We start from the raw sequence: 20,659 nt of genomic DNA on the forward strand, positions 1-20,659 counted from the left end.
ATTTGTTTCAATTGTTTAGGCGGAAATCACACAGTGTTGCAGTGCAAAAATCCTGGATCCTGTAAGCTTTGTAAAAAACGACATCATTCGCTTTTGCACCCTAATGTCGGAAGCACAACTACCAATCCAACGGCAAAGGAACCTACTGAGAGTCCTAGTACATCATCTAGTGCTCAACCAGTAGTTTCATGCTTATCAACTCAAAAGATCGCCAGCTGTAATCAGGTTTTACTTGCCACTGCATTAGTAAATACCGAGTCGGAAGCTGGGGGAAATCACGTGCTCAGAGCTTTATTAGATCAAGGGTCACAAGCCTGTTTTATAACAGAGGCCGCAGTCCAGTTACTACGTCTAAAGAAGACTCCTGCTAGTGGCATAATTACTGGTCTTGGTGGAGACAAAGCTCTAACATCGAAATATGTTGTTACGGTTAAACTAAGATCGAGGGGAAACCTGGACAGAAAAATACAGGTCACAGCTTATGTGCTAAAGAACATCACAACGTTCCTACCAGAACGTCAAGTTCAGGGCTTAGACTGGACAGAATTAAAATATTTACAACTCGCAGATCCCTATTTTGAAACTCCCAAGGCCATTGATATGCTATTAGGTGCTAACGTCTACAGCCAAATAGTGCAAGAGGGCATAAAGAAGAGCCAAAATGGGAAGCTCATTGCACAAAAAACAACGTTAGGTTGGATTTTGTCTGGCTCAGTCAATGACCCTTTTAACAGAAACGACGGGGATCCACCGAAAATATCGGTCATGCATGCTAAGGTTACCGAAACAGATATTTTAAAACAGTTTTGGGAATTAGAAGAAGAGAGATATAGTACGAAGAGTATGTGGACAGAAGAGGAGAAAAGATGCGAAGAAATCTTCGTCACTACAACAAAAAGGACAGATGAAGGTCGCTACATCGTGAAATTGCCATTTCGAGATAGTCAGCCTGGTTGTTTAGGTGGTGATTCGCGACAAATAGCTGTAACAAAATTCAAAACACTAGAAAAAAGGCTATCAAAGAATTCAGAACTGAAAGAAAAGTACACCGAAGTAATTAACGAATATTTACACTTAGGACACATGAGAGCTATAACAAAGGATGATATGAAAAAGAATGAAGCTGTCTACTTACCACACCACGCAGTGATAAGAAACGACAAGACAACCTCAAAGGTGCGCGTAGTCTTCAATGCATCAAGCAAAAATAACTTAGGAGTCTCGCTCAATGACAATCTAATGATAGGACCTAAACTGCAGTCAGATTTACGGCATACTGTAATAAGATGGAGAGTTCATCCGATCGCGTTGGTAGCTGACATTATCAAAATGTATCGGCAGGTCAGAATTGCTGAAGAGGACACCATGTTTCAACGCATAGTTTGGCGCGACAGCCCTGAAACAGAAATACAAGATTATGAATTATTAACAGTGACGTTTGGAACTGCATCCGCTCCGTACTTGGCTGTCAGAGCATTGAACCAAGTAAGCCTAGATGAAGGTACGAACTTTCCTCTAGCTTCATCTAGAGTATTGCAATCATTCTATATGGATGACTTAATGACTGGATGCGTTAGCGTGGAGGAAGGCATGGAGATTTATAGGCAAATGACTGCGTTATTATCTAAAGGCGGGTTTCAACTACAAAAATGGAACAGCAATAGTAAGGACTTGTTGGATCAGATACAAAATAATGAAAATCAAGAAAAGGACATGCACAAGCAGATTCCTGAATTCCAGAACAAGCAAAAACAGAGAACACAAAAAATAAATAAACTGGACAACGAGGACAAAATGATAGAGGACATGGAAAATATCAAGGACAAAAAGGATATAGAAATTAAAACAGAAAATACAACCAAAGTGTTAGGACTTACCTGGGACCGAAGTGAAGACCAGTTTAGGTACTCGGTGAATCTCCCGCATACAACGCCTGGACCTGAAACAAAGAGATCAGTATTATCAGTGATAGCGCGTCTGTACGATCCGCTAGGTTGGATAGCACCTAGCATAATAGTAGCAAAAATGTTCATTCAAAAATTATGGTTAGCAGGTGTAAACTGGGATGAACCAATTTCAGAAGAATTAAGAAGCGAATGGGTTACTTACCGCAATGAACTGGAACAACTCACCAAAGTACAAGTCCCACGATGGCTAGGCATTTCAACAACGGACAGTGAAATTGAATTACACGGGTTCTGCGATGCATCCAAACTGGCCTATGCAGCCGTTGTCTATTTGAGAATCGTTGACAGTGCGGGAAACAGACAAGTTTCTTTACTAGCAGCAAAAACAAGAGTATCACCAATTAAGCAGGTCAGTATTCCTCGTCTCGAACTCTGTGGAGCAGCACTCTTATCGAGACTTTTAGCAGAAGTGGCCGATGTTTTGAGCATCTCAAAGAACAACATCAGAGCTTGGACGGACTCGACGGTTGTTCTTTCTTGGTTAAATAGCCATCCAAGTCGTTGGAAGACTTTTGTAGCCAACAGGGTTGCAGAGATCCTAACGACTATGGATTCTGCCCAGTGGTATCATGTCTCATCCAAGGAGAACCCGGCAGACTGTGCATCGCGAGGTCTCCAACCGGGATTGCTTGCAGAGAATGAGCTTTGGTTCTCCGGTCCACAATTTCTTAGAGAGCAAACCATAAAATATAAAAAGCCAACAAATGTGAAAGTTCATTTAGAGGAAGCAATTAGTACGCACTTTAATGCGTTATCTGAGGACACCCTATTCCAACGATTTTCTTCCTTACAGAAACTGCTACGAGTAGTAGCTTACTGCAGACGATTTTATAAAAGAAACACTTATAGGACAACGCATTTATCTAAAGAAGAATTAGATCAAGCAAGGATTTGTTGTATCAAAAAAGCACAAAGGGAGGAATTTAATGAAGAATATTTACAGTTAAAAAACAAGGGGTCTTTACAATCGAAAAATAGTAAATTACAACCTTTGTGTCCATATCTAGATGACCATGGGGTAATGAGAGTGAGTGGTAGATTACAAAAATCGCAATTATCCGAACAGACCAAACATCCAATAATATTACCACACTCTTCAGACTTTACGAAATTGGTGGTAATGGACGCACATCAAAACACTCTTCATGGAGGGACCCAGTTAATGGTCAATTATCTGAGAACAGTGTATTGGATTATAGGTGTGAAAAATTTAGTCAAACAAAATATCCGTAAATGCGTAACGTGTATCCGGCAAAAGGCTAATATTCAACACCAATTTATGGGATCCCTTCCATCAGTTCGATGTACTCCTGCTAGGGCATTTCTGCATAGTGGAGTTGACTATGCGGGGCCCATACAAGTAAGGGCAACTAAAGGACGCGGTTACCGTTCTTATAAGGGCTACATTTGTTTATTTATCTGCATGGCCACCCGAGCCATTCATTTAGAAATGGTGAGTGACATGAGCACGCAGGCTTTCATAGCATGTTTCCGGAGATTCGTGGCCAGACGCGGCCATTGCACACAATTGTGGAGTGACAATGGCACTGCGTTTGTAGGTGCGGCTAAAGAGCTCCAGCAACTCAACCGGATGCAAAGGGATGTGGCTGAATATTTAGCAACCAATGGCACCGAATGGCACTTTATTCCACCTCACGCCCCTAATTTCGGTGGTCTTTGGGAGGCTGGTGTAAAGGCCACCAAATTCCACTTGAAGCGTGCAATCGGCGAGTCAACTCTAACCTTCGAAGAAATGTGCACACTACTCAGTCAGATAGAAGCATGCCTAAACTCGCGACCTATATCAATCGATAGTTCAGATCCGAGTGATCCACGGCCGTTGACTCCAGGTCATTTTCTTATTGGAGGGCCGTTAATAGCTATACCGGAGGTCAAGGACTATTTGACTTCCAATGTAAGTTCACTAACAAGGTGGCAATTTATTCAAAGAATGTTGCAAAGCTTTTGGCAACGCTGGTCACAGGAGTATTTATCTCATTTGATGAACCGATACAAATGGAGCTCCCGAGTCCCGGAGCCAAACTTAGGAGATATTGTTCTAATCAAGGAGGATAATCTGCCACCAAGTCATTGGTTGATGGGTCGAGTATTGGAAAAGCATCCGGGTACTGATAATATTACCCGCGTGGTCACCATCAAATTAAAAAATTCTACCATTAAGAGACCCACGTCCAAATTATGTATTTTACCCGTTAGTGAATAAGTAATTACAATGATTTAATTTCTTAGGTTAGGTCAAGCTCCTCTTTGTTAATTTAAGGGTTAATTTGGTTTGTTTTATTTCTACTATTATGTAAGTTCAAGCGTTTATTTAAACAAAGTTCAAAATTTATGTGAGATCACCCACCAAGAACATTTGAGCAGTATCATTTACAGGTCTCATATTTAATTAAGGCCATTTCTCACTAAATGTCCTTGGCGGGCGGTATGTTTAAAATTAAAGACAACTTTCGCTACCAGATAATAGATGGCGCTGTAAGACTTGTATATCGCGGTCTTGGTCGGCTACTTAAGAAATATAATACTCATGTAAAATTTAAGCCAGGTGTGTTCGTCCTTGGGTTCAATAAACCGGCCTAGCCTCTTTAGAACAAACCGTGGTTTTTTTGTTACTACCTGCGGTCCCTCAGAGCACGGCGGGCTGGAGCGGGAACAATATTATTTTAGTAACGTTCATAAGAACTTTTGGTTAAGATTGATCTTCCCTCCCAATAATGGATGCAAATGAAATCCGGGCTCGTTGAATTATGCACGACCTGTCCTAATGGCGAATTAGTTTTGAAGCGATTTGTAATTCCTCTACGGCTAAGATATTTAAACCTTAAATTGAGTGGATATACCTCATCTGTCGAATTTCTGAAAATTATTTCTTAGTTGTAATAATAATAATATGTTTTTTTCTTTCAGTTTAATATCTCTTACAGTTAATTGTTAAACGGCTGTGGCATACAGATAGACGACTAGACGAAACTTTTACTAGTGTTCCTCTCACTACGCCCCATTTTCCGTTGAAGGTTACAAAGGAGTACAATATAAATACTTACACAAAACAAAAACAATCCAATATGCCGTTCTAGGGGATCCTGATAATTTCATATTCCAATTTGAAATCGAGATTTTTTCAGTACCCAAGTCACGTCGCCCGTTGATGAAGGGTCGGGCTTCGATTACGATCAGTGCCCGAGAAACGCCCGCCCCGTTGCTTAGGTGGTCGCATACTGCTAGCCGACTTGAAGCTGCTTGAGCCGCAAAAGCCTCAAGACACCTATAAAATATCAAATCTATACAAATAAATAAAAGTATCTGTTTGTGATGTCAAAATTACAGGTTTAAAGATTTTGTACTGATAGAAGCAGCGTTACTTTGCGGAAGACCATGATATACAAGAAACCAAACGTTTAATTTAGCTTTGCAATTGTGCATTGTAAGGTCTACATCTTCTGAGAATGCTCGGGTGTCGGGGTGCAACGTGCGTCGATTTACGATATGAGATTTTACGATGTTACTATATTATGAAAGTAAGTATTACGGTACTAATAACAAAAAAATATTTTTTTTAATCTGTCTTTCTCTCCGTTTACCCCGCTAATCTCCGAAACGGCGGAACCTACTTTGACAAGACTCACTGGTTTTAAGAAGTAAATAAGGCTACTTTAATTCTAGTTTTTTTATTTTATTTTATTCACTATAGGTAAGTGCTTGACCACAATCACACCTGATGGAAAGTGATGATGTGGTCTAAGATGGGACGCGTTTATCTAGAAGGTGCCTATTCACTCTTGTTTTAAAGATACCCGGATTAGGATTCGTGGCGTGATTTTTTGCATGGCCATAGTCAAAGACTCAGAGATGAAAATCAGTTTTCACGGGATTATAAAAACCTAAATCCACGCGTACAAAGTCGCAAGCATTGGCTATTAGCTGCTGAATATACTCAGATTTTCAGTACCCAAAAATGTGCCTTTTGCGGCTTTGGTGGAACTTACGGCTCTTCCAGCGATGTGCCTTCTCCTTAAGGTTTATAACGGAATAAGTGGGTATTGGAGATTTGATTGTACGCGCTCGGAACGGTGTACCTATTGTGTTTTATAGTTAATGTAATTGGAATTGTATTACGTACCTACTTCTGTATGTAATCTCGTTTATTAATCTATGTTAAGTGGTATTTTATGAATCTCTCTTTACTTTAGTGGTTAGAGTATGACGAAGTCCTGGTTCGATTCCTGGGTTGGGCTGAAAATGTTTAGGTAGGTTTGTGATACTGTTAAGCAATTCTCAGTATCTACTAGCCCAGAGTTAGAAAGTTTTCACCCCGATCCTTGGAGAGCACGTAAAACCGTCTTTTCTGCGCCTGATTTCTTTCCGGTCGTGTCGGATTTCTGTCCCATTGGACCATGAGAGAAATTAAATTATAGAACTAAGTTAATACCTACTAAATCCGAAAATATTGTATTTAAGGCTTTCTACAATATACCTACTTAGTACTTACCTATTTGTTATCAGAAATCTAGATACCCTCTCCTTGTACAATAAACTAGTCTTCACGCCATTTATCTTTTTGACCGATCTTTTTACCCCGTGTTTTTATCCTAAGCTTTTGGTAAGAAAAGTTTTTAGCTATCCAGACTCTTAGTATGATGCTACCTATAATTTTCAAGTTTAAAAAAACGTGATACAGTGCGTTCATTTTGAGAACTCACTCGCCATCTTTGCTGTATGTGTCAAAAGCTGTCATTTAGTCTAAAAGGAAATTATTGTGTTATCTGTTTAAACTTTGAAAAATTACGTTCCCACCCAAATGATTAAACCAGTTTTGACAAAATTTGGCAATAAGATAACTTGCTTGGTGATGGACCTGGGACTCTATTGGCCCAGAAATTCATAAAAATTCTTTGGATTTTGTTTAACCACGTAGACGAAGTCGCGGCGCGTTGGCATCAGATAACTCAAAAAACTTTATTAGGTCTCCTAAGGCGTATTGCATATGCAATCAGAGGTCTGGAAAGAAAACAGGAAAAAATTTAAAAGTTTTTAAAATTTTCGAAAAGCAATAATTGACCTTTCAGTTCGCACTGAAAGTTCAATGAAGATTGAACAAAAAATTCAGTGTTTTAAAATTGCCTTTTTACGCTCCGCAACTTTTAATTCAGTACAAAGCCAAACTTCCGACACTCTTTTAAGAATTTCTATTTAACTTTCACGGTTTCACTCGCTGCTGCAGTTTTCTTAACTATTTTCAGGCGTGCAACGCTGGTAAATGGCTCTATTGAAAATTCTAGAAGTTTAAGAAAAAATACCTACCAAATACCTAAAAGCGTTCATAGCTAGACATGGTCACAGTTCACGACACTTATGAAATTAACAAAACGTTGAGGCTTCACCTACACTGCCAGTACCTTCACTACTCATGTGCCCTCAGTATAAGATTTTACTTGTCACCAAAATCTCGGAATCTTTTTAGGGTTCCGTACCCAAGGGTAAAAATGGAGCCCTATTAATGTCACTCTACTGTTTGTCTGTCTGTCTGCCCACGTGTCACAGGTCTCTAGCTCGTAGACGAAACGAGTTACAATTTATTAGTTTTTTCTTGAGAAGATGTGTCTCAACATAGTTCTAACATAGATCGCTCCATACCGTATTCAGGGACCAATGGACTGCCAGTTTATTTAGAAGTATCTAGAGGCTATAACCATTAAACTAAGTTAAAACAAGGGTTATTTCAGACGTAAATTATGTTAATATGAAGATGCCAAAATTAGTGTAGACGACATCAGCTAGTTGTAGTAGCAAATAATACTTTAGTTTAAACCAGAAAATGGTGTAAAATTCGAAATAGCCCCTTCAGTTAACGCGACCGAGGCTCAAAGGTCGCGACACTATGCATTATGCACGAGGCATTCAGTCGCCAACTTGGCTCAAACACCCTTGCGTTTTGTGTGCTCCAACTTATGAACATCCAGCGGATTATGAGTGACACTTCTAAAGTTACAGTGATTTTTTAGGGTTCCGTATCTCTAAAAAATAAAGGAACACTTGTATACTTCGCTCTCTGTCAAGACCAAGGAAATCAAAACCTATTCCGGTTAACTTAGAATCATGAAATTTGGCACATAGCAATGTCTTATAGCAGAAGTACTTATAAGACCACAGCACTCATCTCTGCGTCAGGGGAGTCGTAATTCTTACAAAATGTGCCCATGGTCCTTTCTGGACGAGGACGCTTGTCAGTGTCCACTTTTTCACAACTAAACTCCTTATAACTGAAATTAAAAATATAGCAGAATTCTCTTCAAAAAATGGTGAAATTCTCTTCAGAATGGGAAGAATTCGAAATAACCCCTTTAGTCAAAGGTCGCGACACTATGCATTATGCACGAGGTATTAAACGACGACAGACAAACAAAGAGACAGACAGACAGACAGACAACAGAGTGACCCTATAAGGGTTCCTTTTTCCTTTTGAGGTGCGAAACCCTATAAAATAATATAAACTTCTCATCACAGGTATTTTTGAAATTAGTAGTAGGGTTGAAAGTAAAGAAAAATACGCTCTTCGCTCATGCTAACACCACGAAAACCGTAAATGTCTAAGGTGGTGTGAATTGAAGTGAAATTGAATTAAACGCTTACCGCTACCTTGTAATTACCGTCATATATGATGATGTATGTTTATAGCAATACTACATGATCCCCGCAACTTTATCTGCGTGGATTTAAGTTTTAAAAATCCCGTAAGAACTCTGTTTTTTGGGACTAAAAGAAAGAAACCTTTTGTTTTTCTCTGGGATGCGAGCGATTTTCTTTACCAAATCCATACTCTATACTAAATATTATAAATTATGCGAAAGCGTGTCTGGCTTTCTATCTGTTTGCTAGTGTTTCATGGCCCAACAGTTTAACCGATTTTAATGAAAGTATACAGAGGTAGCTTGCGTCCCTGAAACTGACATAGGCAACTTTTTATCCCGGAAGATGAAAAAGTTCTCACGGGATTTTTAAGAAACTAAATCATCGAGTGACATAAGGGCTGGCTCATTTTTTGCGCAACGGTTCAGCCAGTTTAAATGCAGTCAGTTTTCTTGGCCCCATTTTACACGGGCATGGTATGTATAGTAATTAGATAAGGCTAGCTTTAAGTTTTATTGTAATATTAGGTAACAAATTACCTAAATTATTATAAAAACCACTTCCATTAATTGGGTAGGTAATAATACGCCCTAGTAAATTCTTAACTAAATGGATCTTTGCGAGAATATTCGTTTTATTTACGTTGTTAAAGAATAAATAATTAATGTACAAAGTAATTACCCAGTAGATGATTAAAGAACTCGACTAAAGGAAATAATAGGCCGTTTATCTAAAATTCAAAGGGTCTTTAAACCGCGAAAATATTTATGTAAGTGTTTAGACACTGACGGTAAAAATAATGGGAAATAAATACAGGGGCTTTCTGGCTAATTAAAATTTTACTAGCTGTTGCTTCGACTTTACCCGCGTTAAAAAAAAATATCAGTAGATAGAGGGAAGTCTTTTAGGTATTGAAGTAAACTTGTACCAAGTACTTTCAAAAAGTCAATTGAATGTATAGTTTACGACAGATCAGATCAATTGGGGTGGGGACGCCCCGCACACCTGCACAACTGTGGGAAGGCGCGGTGACGTGCGAGTGTGCGGGGAGTCCGCCTGCCTCATACCCCGATTGCCATGTCGACCTGTCGCACACTATACCTGCACTGTTCTAAATGCCCTATTCTAAGCAAAAAGAGCCAAATAGCTCCTAGTAAGAAGAACCTCCAACATATCCCAGGCAATTACCTACCTCTAATTCAGTTACTCCGATAAGGCATTCATTCCCTAATATTCTAGCAGTGCGTTTCAGAAACGAGGAAGCAAATCGTTTCGTATGAGTCAGTGGGATTTCCACAGCAAACCTTAGCGATGCCGCGCGGTTCGATAGTAAAATGGCGCGGGGGGAACTGGGTCGAAAATACTCAAAATACTCAAAATTTATGCATTATATACTACGATACTACGATATAGTATACTACGATAGTCTTTACACACATTGGCAGTCTCTGTTTTATTACTCAAAATACAGAGAATTTTCCAATTGGAAAAGTACTTGTAAAAGAGTAATTGAATAAGGTACATTTGAATTTCAATTCGGTGGTCCCGAACGGAATTCTAGAGAGGTCAAAGGCAATGTAAAGTATTCCAAATTAAATTCTAGCTCCACGACGAGCTCATTGTACTGAAAACTGTTAATTTGTGTCAAATTCAGAAGAGATATTTATTAAGGAGGTAAGAGATATTAAAAGGTATTAAAGGGGAATTTGTGTAAAATAATGAATAAATAATATTTAAAAAAGACTATTATTAGCCATGTTACGACTTACATCCCTTCTTTCCCCTCCAACTAAGCGTAAAGCTTGTGCTAGGAGTGGGTACGACAATAGTGCAACGGGTGGGGTTTGAACCGCCAAACTTTCGGATTTCAGTTTCCACGGGATTTTCATAAAAAAACTAAATCCACGCGGACGAAGTCGTTGGCAACATCTTGTGTGAGTAAGGTGTGAGTTTGACAAAAATCTCTTCTCTTGTGTGTACACATCAGATACAAACAGTCTCTGTTTAGAGAGAATTTATTTTATTTTGTTAAGTACAATTTTGTTACATGAAAAATGAAAATAAAGCAAATTTTTATTTTCTAAACAGGTAGGCATCTTATCAAAAAAATATCTCTACTTACCTAATTCAAAAAATGATCATTTCACAGAAGCCAAGTATTCAAATTGCAAATCTCAAAGAAGACTATTTAAATTAGGAATATTTGAATTTCAATTTGGTCATCCCGAACGGAATTCCAGAGGGCACCGACTCAGAGGTACTCGAAAATAGGTACCTACGTATTCTGATTTGAAATTCCTTTTTCTTGAAGTTAAAGAAAATGCTCGTTTGAAATCAAATCGTAGATGTAAACGCTTGGAGTCGTAATTTTTAGACGATTTTTTTAAACGAATAACATTTCAGCAGGGATGTTAGTAAACTTCAAATAGTGAAGACAAATTCTTTCTCTTGTGTGTAACACAATGTATGGTCACACTGGTGACCCAGCTCTCTAAATGAGAAAAAAAAAAAAAAAAAAACACAATGTAACGCGTAGTGACACAGACTACATAGACAGTGAACTAGAGGGTACTAACCCAACTGTGGACTGTGTCAGGAGCGTTAGATATATTATAATATTGGCACGAGGTTAAAGCACCTTTTGATACATGCTTCAAACAATGGTGGCTTGTTACCAGCGGTGTATCTCAGATGAAAAATCTGAAAATTATAGTAGGGCATAGCACTACCCCTATCACTAGCCATATTATAAATGCTAAAGTGTGTTTGTTTGTTAGTTTGTCCTTGAATCACTCTACACAGGGAGCAAGGGATCGCGTCGGCGTGATTTTTTGCATGAATATAATATCTATATTCATATACCTGGAGAGTGATACAAGCTACATTTTATCCCGGAAAATTAAAGAGTTCTCACGGGATTTTAAAAATCTTTATATACGTGGATGCATCAGCTAGTAACAAATACTTAATAAATCAACTATCCCATCCGCACAACGATAAAAATACTAAATACCTACGTGGTTTCATGAACAAAAGATTTATCCTGGCAGGGCTGGTCCCTAGGACCCAGAGATTGGTTTAAGGAGTAATAATATTGTTGATTAAAATAATACGAAAATCAAAACATATTATACACGATGTGTGTTTCGTATTCAAAGCAAACAAAGCCGGTTATCTATAAAGAGTTTTTGTAGCGTAAAATGGGGCAAACATAATATAAATTTTAGGTTCGCTCTTTGCCAAACAAAATATTATCTGGATTCCGGTTATTTGTTCCCCCGGGACTCATTGCGACATGGTCCTTAATTAGTGTATACGAGTAAATTTGGATTCACAACAAAAACACAAAATGGGAAAATAAGGTCAATTTCTATTTAAAAAGTTTTTTTGTATTACGTTTAAAAAACCGAATTTTTTTATGCTTAAAGGCGCCAGAGGGTTTGTAATTATTCCGTTATCGGAATAACTTTTAGTTTACCTATCATTTTGGTTAATAGTATGTAAATATTAATCTATACCTAATAAATCCCAGTTTAATAAAATAGTCTATCAATCATATTTTAAACAATGAACGATAAAGCATAGAAATATTCTGTACGCTCCATTATAGCGTATCGAATTTTCTACTGTGGTGGGAGTTGCATAAATTCTCTACCGCACGCGTCTTCTTCAATTTGATTGAAGCTCCGTAACTGTAATCCTGAATCGGCCAATCACAGCAGAATCTAGTGTCTACTAGAATAATACTAATCTTGAGCCTATTGTGATTCAAGCAGACGTGAGTTCGTGGCCCTAATTTTCTACTGTTTTGTCATTCACCGATTTCAAAACATCAAGATCCGTAGGAAAACCAGAGTAACAACTGACATTGCTCAACGGGTTGAGAAGCTGAAGTGGCAATGGGCAGGCCACATAGAATGAAAAACCGATAGACGTTGGGGTTTTGACGGCCTCCCTGGCGCAATGGTAAGCGCTGTAGTAATGGTAAGTGGGAGGTTCCAAGTTCGATTCCCGGTAGAGGTTTGGAATTTTTAATTTCTAAATTTCTGGTCTGGTCTGGTGAGAGTCTTTGGCCGTGGTTAGTTACCACCCTACTGACAAAGCCGTGCCGCCAAAATCGGTTCATTACTTTAGGAGCTACGATGCCACAGAAAGATACACAGATACACACGTGAAACTTATAACATCCCTCTTTATGGGTCGGGGGTTACAAAAAGTCCGACTCACTAAGTGCTAGAATAGCGACCTCGAACCGTTGGCAGTCTCCCTACTAGGTAAACAGACGACATCAAACGATTCGTCGCAATGAGACGCTGGATTTAGGCGGCGCGGCGCAAGACCTTGGCGCGTGGAAGTCTCTACAAGAGACCTATGTCCAGCGGTAGACGTCTATTAGTTGACAATGTTACTGATTCTTATCACAACTAAATTTTACAGTATTCGCATCCCCTTCCTACAAATGTAATATGAAAAGGGCAGACACATTTTGACAGTTTTTTTAATTTAGAACTGTCAAACCTCGTGGCTTTAGCTGCCAGTCGCGAACGTATTGTTTTTTGTAGCATGCACTAAAATTTGATGTCTTTTTTTTTAAATTCATAGTGCGTCCTTTTCTAGAAATGATGAAAAGAAAGAGATGCAGATACTCTAAATTTAAGAGAATTGACACCAATGATGAAGTTACAAGTGTAAATTAAAAATTTATAACACCCCCGACGATCCAAAGTATCTGAGTTTTCCAAAACATCATTTTCAAATAAATAATTATGTATTTAGGCAACGTCCATCTTGACAGCTTGACATTTGTCTATTGACATAATTTATTATGAACCTAACGGTTATCTAACCTTCTTTTCTACAAGAAAACTAGAAAAGAGCTGATAACTCTTAAACGGCTGAACTAATTTTTTTGGATTATAGCTAAGAACACTCTCGATCAAGCCACCTTTCAAACAAAAAAAACTAAATTAAAATCGGTTCATTCGTTTAGGCGCTACGATGCCACAGACAGATACACAGATACACAGATACACAGATACACACGTCAAACTTATAACACCCCTCTTTTTGGGTCGGGGGTTAAAAAGACCCAAAGTGTAAAGCCAGAAAAAGTCGGCTAGTTATATAAAATAACGCTTTAAATACGAAAATCTAAGACCAGCTGAAGCGCTCGAAATATTCTACATTTGCGAGTAGTTGGCTATCGACTTTGAAATTCGTAGCCCCTCTGGTTTCTACGACGTTAAGTACATTGGCGCTGAGATGAAATTAACTTCGGAAATTCTAAGTGGTTTTCAAAATGTGATGCAGCTCGCTGGCACTTATATTAAGCTAGCAATATATTTACGGTAGTTCAAGAAGGTTTCCTAACGATCTATATCCAAGGTAATATTACCCTATATACACAAAGGTAGCTATTTCTTTCAAAAAATAATATTAGCTTTTTAATCATGACTAATTATCCTCTTTCGCTTTCAAGTAAGGGATAAAAAATAGCCTATGTCTATCCCTGGAATGCAAACTATGCAAAAAACTAGCAAACAGACAGACAGACACACTGTGGCATTTATAATATCAGTATGGAAGTATGTAATGGATGTATGATATGAACTTTATTACTTTTAGCATAAACATAACGAATAAGGATCTGTGTGCAGAGTTAAAATGCAAATTGCTTGTTCACACCTGGCCTAGCGTCGCACACTAACCTTACTTCTCCCCTTCGATCTATAAAATACAAGATATGCATTCTCATGCAAAATCTAATAATTTTCATCAAAATATCCTTATGGGTTTCGTTGTCTATTCAAAATCGAAAATAATTATGATATAAACTAGATGCAAACATTTTTTAGATCCAAAATGTAATAATAAAAGTGTTCGGGTTATTTGTACTCATAGAGTTATTTTGTTTGATGACCGCCAGTTTCAGCGAGTAGCATGGCTTTGGAACCTTACTTTATAAGAGTTTTGTCAGACACTTGACCAATTTTAGAACATTATAAAGCTCAGTGAATAGTGTGACTTGTACACATTAAATTCAGACCGAATGCAAGCAAGCACTTATTTTTCTTGCTCAACCGACAGCATATCTAGTTCTTTTATGATCAAAGCTTTGCTCCTTCACGCGACGTTATTAGGCAGTTTTTCATACTTTACAGCTAAATTATTCATAAAGGGAACATTATGGCATAATATAAAGCTTTCTTTTATACAACGATATTTTCGTGAGATAAAATTTAATGTTATGACTTAAGAGCCGCTCTTTGTTTTAGATGTAAAATCAGACCTTAATTAATCCATACTGGTACAGAGTTAGCTTATATCCCGGGGACGGACATAGGCTACTTTTTATCCCGGGAAATCAAATAGTTACCACGGGATTCTTAAGGGCTCATCCGTCTATCCGATTTATATAAAAGTCGCGGGCATCATCTTGTTATATACGGGTGTGGTCGTAAAAAAATGTATAGTTGCATTCATGACATCGTAACAAACGTTACATACCTGACTCAATGATACATTCATGATCAACATAAAGCTTAGTTCAGAATCATACAATATTATGATTAGAATATTATATTATTTTTACAATATTATATTATTATTGAGATGCATAACGATTTCGCGACCCTGGGGTCCCGGTCCTTTAGTAGGCATACGAGGGGCCAAAGCCAACTCGCAGAGACCCCATTAGACATTATATACACTAGTTTTTTTTTACATCAGGTGATACCGCTAAGAATGGTGACACTTATTTTTTTGATTTTGATTTTGAGTTCGCAACTTTTCCCGATATTTGTCCCTAAGTTTCAACATAATTAGTCAAAACTTTAAAAGTTTTGCAATATCAATTCAAAATTCTTTACCTTTTATACAAGCTTTTATAATAATCTTCATAATACTGTTTGAATTAAATGAAGTTTTATAATAATGAAAAATTTATCTTGAGTGAAAATTTATCTTTTACTTTGTTGACATTATTATAAAATCTTCTTTACCTCCTTCAACCCTTTGTTTACACGATTATAATGAAAATTTATATTGAATTTTCCGACACAAACAGTAATTCAAGCATTAAAATTTAATAAAAATCCTTAAATCTTTAAGCATATTCAAATCCTTTGGGAATTTGCTTACTTTAGAGATCTTACTTATCTGAAAAATAAACTTCCGGGTAAAGCTTGATCTAAAATAGGTGAAGAGTCAACAGTTAATTTTAGTCCAAAATCAAAAATTTGCGGGCTGCAACTTGCTTTCAGAGATCCGTGACCAAAGGGCAAAAACGGAGCCCTATTAATGCACTCTGTTGTCTGTCTATCTGTCAGTCCGTCCGCGTGTCACAGGTCTCTAGCTCGTAGACGAAATGAGTTGCATACCTGAAATTTTGGTGTTTGATGTAGAGCGTTGACTCAAAATCAAATATTGAATTAGAAATTCAATTTAATTATTTTTCAGGGGCTGTTTTCCCATACATGAAAAAGGAGCCGGATTTTTTTTTCTTACCGTAGCATGTGGGGTATCCTTGTTTGGAGCTCATTGTGCAGAGTACAATTTTTTTTTTAATATGGAATTTGACGAAAGCGTCACTATCACGGGAAGTTACTCGGTTTGACCCGAGGGTTTGACTTGCTTTATTTGTGATCGAACCATGTCCACTTCTGGATTTAGCCCCCTTCTATGAAAGTATCGAAAGTTTGTATACAGTTTTACCCCATTTGTTTTCAATACACGATAAATCTTAATGTCATCTCTAGACCTATGTGAAAGGGTGAAAAAAATGTTTTTAGAAAAAGAGATAGCGAAGATAAACGAGTTAAGTAGGGCCTATTTAAGCCAGTTTGTAATTTTGGGAGGTTAATTAATTGTTCTTGGAATGCGGATTATACCATCCATTTTTCTTTGTGAAAAGATAAATTTAAGTTACTTAATTTTAATTTTTAGGAATATTACTTTGATAAGTGGTCTTTGGCATACGTTACAGTATAAAATATACTTTTTCATTATTTAAAAATCATCACCCATTGAGGTTGAGAGCTATAGCGCTAACTTTGACTTTGCTCAGACTTAAGACACTGTTAAAGCGAGACAGTATTATACCGCTGGCATAAATCTGTCTGTAAATTGAAACTCAAGTCTAAGCAAAGTCAAAGTGCGATCTATAGATTTCACCTTAGTACCTAAGCTTACAGACGGAATGGAATATTTTGATAATCTCTCATAGATTACATGTGAACGCAGAACGCAGAACTTTCAGAACTCTTGATAGTCTACAGTGAGATCGACGTCGTACGTCCTGTCACCTTAAGTAGGTATAAAGGTTTCAGAGGATTCTAAATACATCCAAATAATATGATAATAGGCTCCAACATTATGCCGAAACACTTATTCATAAATTATTACCAGTTAAGACCTTAATCAAGCGTTAAATTAAATTTCACTTAACTTAAGAGCATTATTAGTTACATGATGTATTACATTAGATTGAACTAAAGGAGTTTAATACATAAGCGATCAGCGTTTCCATAATATAAAGTAAAAAAAAAACCGGCCAACTGCAAGGAAGACTCGTGCACCGAGGGTTCCGTACTTGGGTATTGTTTTCGACATTTTGCACGATAAATCAAAAACTAAATAAATGTATAAAAATAAATAAAAAGCTGTTTTAGAATGTACAGGTAAAACCCTTTTATCATACCCCACTTTTTTTACCCCACTTGGTACTGTTATCTTACTTTGAAAATTGAAACATTAATATTTATATATTAAAAAATAAACATTATACACATTAATAAAATCTTTCCAGCCTATGAAATAGACTGCATAAAACACAAAAGAGTCTAGAAGTAAGCAGTCGCTGAAAAACTCCTGCATAGTGCGTTATATTGTGACGCGACCTTTGAGCCCGCCGGATTATACGCTTGGTTTATTTAAAATCATACACATTAAATAAATCGCTATAGTCTATGAAATGGACTGTGTATAGCACAAAAGAGTCTAGAAGTAAGCAGGTGCTGAAAGGTTCCTGTATAATCCGTTGTCATCTGTGACGTGACCTTTGATCTCGGTCGGATTATACGCATTGTTTATTTCAAATTATATACACATCAATAAAATCGCTATAGTCTATGAAATGGACTGTGTATAACACAAAAGAGTCTAGATGTAAGCAGGCGCTGAAAGGTACCTGTGCATAATCCGTCGTGTGACGTGACCTTTGATCCCGGCCGGATTATACGCTCAGTTTGTTTCAAATTATGCACATCAACAAAATCGCTATAGTCTATGAAATGGACTTCGAATAACACAAAAGAGTCTAGAAGTAAGCAGGCGCTGAAAGGCTCCTGCATAATGCATTGTGTGACGCGACCTTTGAGCCTGGCCGGATTATACGCTTGGTTTATTTCGTATTTTCCACCATTTTCCAGATTTCCACTTTGAGGCCTCTTTCGGCCTCTTTCAGGACTGTTTCATGTTAGTAGGCTTTCCAGATCTTTGTGGCTTAGCGTAGTTTTTTGTGAGAGTATAATTAGCCTAGTACTGGCCTTTATTTTAAGAAGATCCCAAACTCATCTGTGAGAGTGACCTTTTATTATAAGATTCACAATCAATAGATACACAAGTAAAAGTATATTAAAAATATGCATGTGAATTATCATGCAATCGAACATTATGTAAATGATAAGAGCATGGATTTGACTGTAGCCCTTTTAACAAGTTTTTATTAACTCGCTTTTCCACCTGTCTGTTTGAAATATAAATATTGCAATCGATTTTATACTAACTTTCCGATACGTTAGGAATGATAATGCAACATTAACTTGCTTTTTGTCTGTTCCTCATTGTCTTTCTGTTTGTCGATTTGTTCGTATGTTCGGTATAGATTTAGCGATCGATTTTAAACTAACTGCCCGATGAGATAACGGCTTGAAATTTTAAATCAATCAATCAATTTATTGCAGGGTTATCTACACTGTTGTTGGTTTTGAACGTACCCACTCAATATATTGGAACTTGATGGCAATGCTATATTATTAACTCGCTTTTTCGCCTCTCGATCAGTTTGTTTGTTGATTTGTTAGTTCGATACTAATATTGCAATTAATTTTATACTAACTTCCCGATCGATTTCAAAGAAATTTCTCAATGAGCTTAGAACCTTGAAGATAACGAAGATCGCTATTATAGCGATAAGGCCGCCTATTGGACAAAAATCCATTTTGTTATACATTACTATGTAAATTTGGTGTACAATAAAGCATATTTTACTTTACTTCAAATTTTATTTCTTTTTCAACATAGTCCTGGGTATAGTAAGTTAATACTTCTCATTTTACAAGTGTAAATTAAAAACTTATAACACCCCAACAAGTGAAGGTTACAGTTAGTTACTACTAGGAAGGGCTGATGACTTTCAAAGGGCTGAATCGATTTTCTTGGATTATAGCTAAGAACATTTTCGATCAAGCCACCTTTCAAACAAAAAAAAACTAAATTAAAATCGGTTCATTAGTTTGGGAGCTACGATGCCACAGACAGATACCTACACAGATACACACGTCAAACTTATAACACCCCTCTTTTTGGGTCGGGGGTTAGTAAAATAAACGTCGATCGTTGCATTAGTACTAATTGGGTATCATCTAACAGTAACTCAGACTGGATGCAGGCTGATACTTATATAGTTTCCAAGAGGAACCTCTATTTAACTTTTACTGTTAAAGTTGCTATTGGAGTTGGAGCTACTTTACTTTTAAAATACTTCACTATCGAAGCGGCCCCGCGTTCCAGGGAGGTTTTTCTTTTCTCGAAGCTTTCTGTGGAGATATAAGATTCCGAAGCTTCAATGTTTACGATTTTAATTGGAATTCCTTGACGGTTAGCGTGATCCTTGATATGATTATTATTACGAAACTGTGTTTGTTTGCTATCGTAACACTATGTATTTTTATTTTATTTTGCATGGCTGCCATGTTGGAATTCACAATGTTGATTTTTAGGGCTCCGTACCTCAAAAAGAAAAACAGAACTCTTATACTTGTTGTCTGTTTGACGGTCTGACCGTATGTCGTGTCTGTCAAGCCCTGCAGGGTACTTCCCGTTGACCTAAAATCATGAAATTTGGCAGGTACTCGTAGGTAGGTCTTATAGCATTGAACTTGTAGTTATAATACACACAAAAAAAATTGAAATGTGGCGCAGACCAGTATTAACTTGCAGAGCTCTGTAGAAAGGTGTTAGGTATATCTTGTACGATCGTACGGAACCCTTAGTATGCGAGTCTGACTCGCACTTGACCGGTTTTTTGATTCTATTTTGTTGTTATTGAGATATAGCCCGCAGACAGACAGACGGATGCATAGCGGAGGGTTATGTATTCCAGAAGTTTTAAAAATATGAAAGAGTCCTTTATTATTTTTAGGCAACTACAAAGCTCTTCTAATAAAATATTCATGTATTTAGAATATAGGTATGAAACAATTTAGATTATTATTCCCGATATAAAATGCGAAGAGGCAGTGTAATATTACGTTTACGCAAGAAAATTACCTTTTAATGGGAAGCTCCGTCGTTCATGAGCACTTAAAATTAATTATAGGGCAAAATATAATTTTATGCTGAAATTTAATACATTAGGATGGATTTCACTCTAACACGTGTTTATACTAAAGGCCCTATGCCTTAAAATGTAATGATTATTAAAACCATACGAATACATATTATGTATTCCTCATCAATCCATTGCCGGCCCACTACTGAGAATAGATCTTGTGTCAGAATGAGAAGGGTTTAGGCCATAGTCCACTAAGCTAGCCAAGTGTGGATTGGCAGACTTCGTACACCTTTGAGAGCATTATGGAGACCTCTCAGGCGTAAAATTCACCGTTAAAGTGATATTTAATTGCATAAAACACATAATCTGAAAAGTTAGAACCGAGTGACGATTTTTATACAAAGAAACTTTCAGTTTTTATAAAATAATGAAGGTCTGGCACGCACTGGCTCCTCTCTATAGCCATCACCGCTAGTTTGTACGAGACGAA

At 37.3% G+C, this 20,659-nt stretch overlaps 1 protein-coding gene across 1 annotated transcript in view; it reads left to right on the forward strand.

Moving 5' to 3' along the window:
- Positions 1 to 20,659, forward strand: part of LOC123867687 — a 40,016-nt gene that overhangs the window by 390 nt on the left and 18,967 nt on the right. Inside the window, exons 2-3 of the mRNA XM_045909868.1 lie at positions 208 to 2,701; positions 3,527 to 3,882. Of these exons, the coding sequence (XP_045765824.1) occupies positions 208 to 2,701; positions 3,527 to 3,882 (2,850 nt within the window). The remainder of the gene's footprint in view (positions 1 to 207; positions 2,702 to 3,526; positions 3,883 to 20,659) is intronic.

Source organism: Maniola jurtina, chromosome 8 (genome assembly GCF_905333055.1).
Source record: "Maniola jurtina chromosome 8, ilManJurt1.1, whole genome shotgun sequence".
In the NCBI taxonomy this organism is placed as follows: Eukaryota; Metazoa; Arthropoda; class Insecta; order Lepidoptera; family Nymphalidae; genus Maniola; species Maniola jurtina.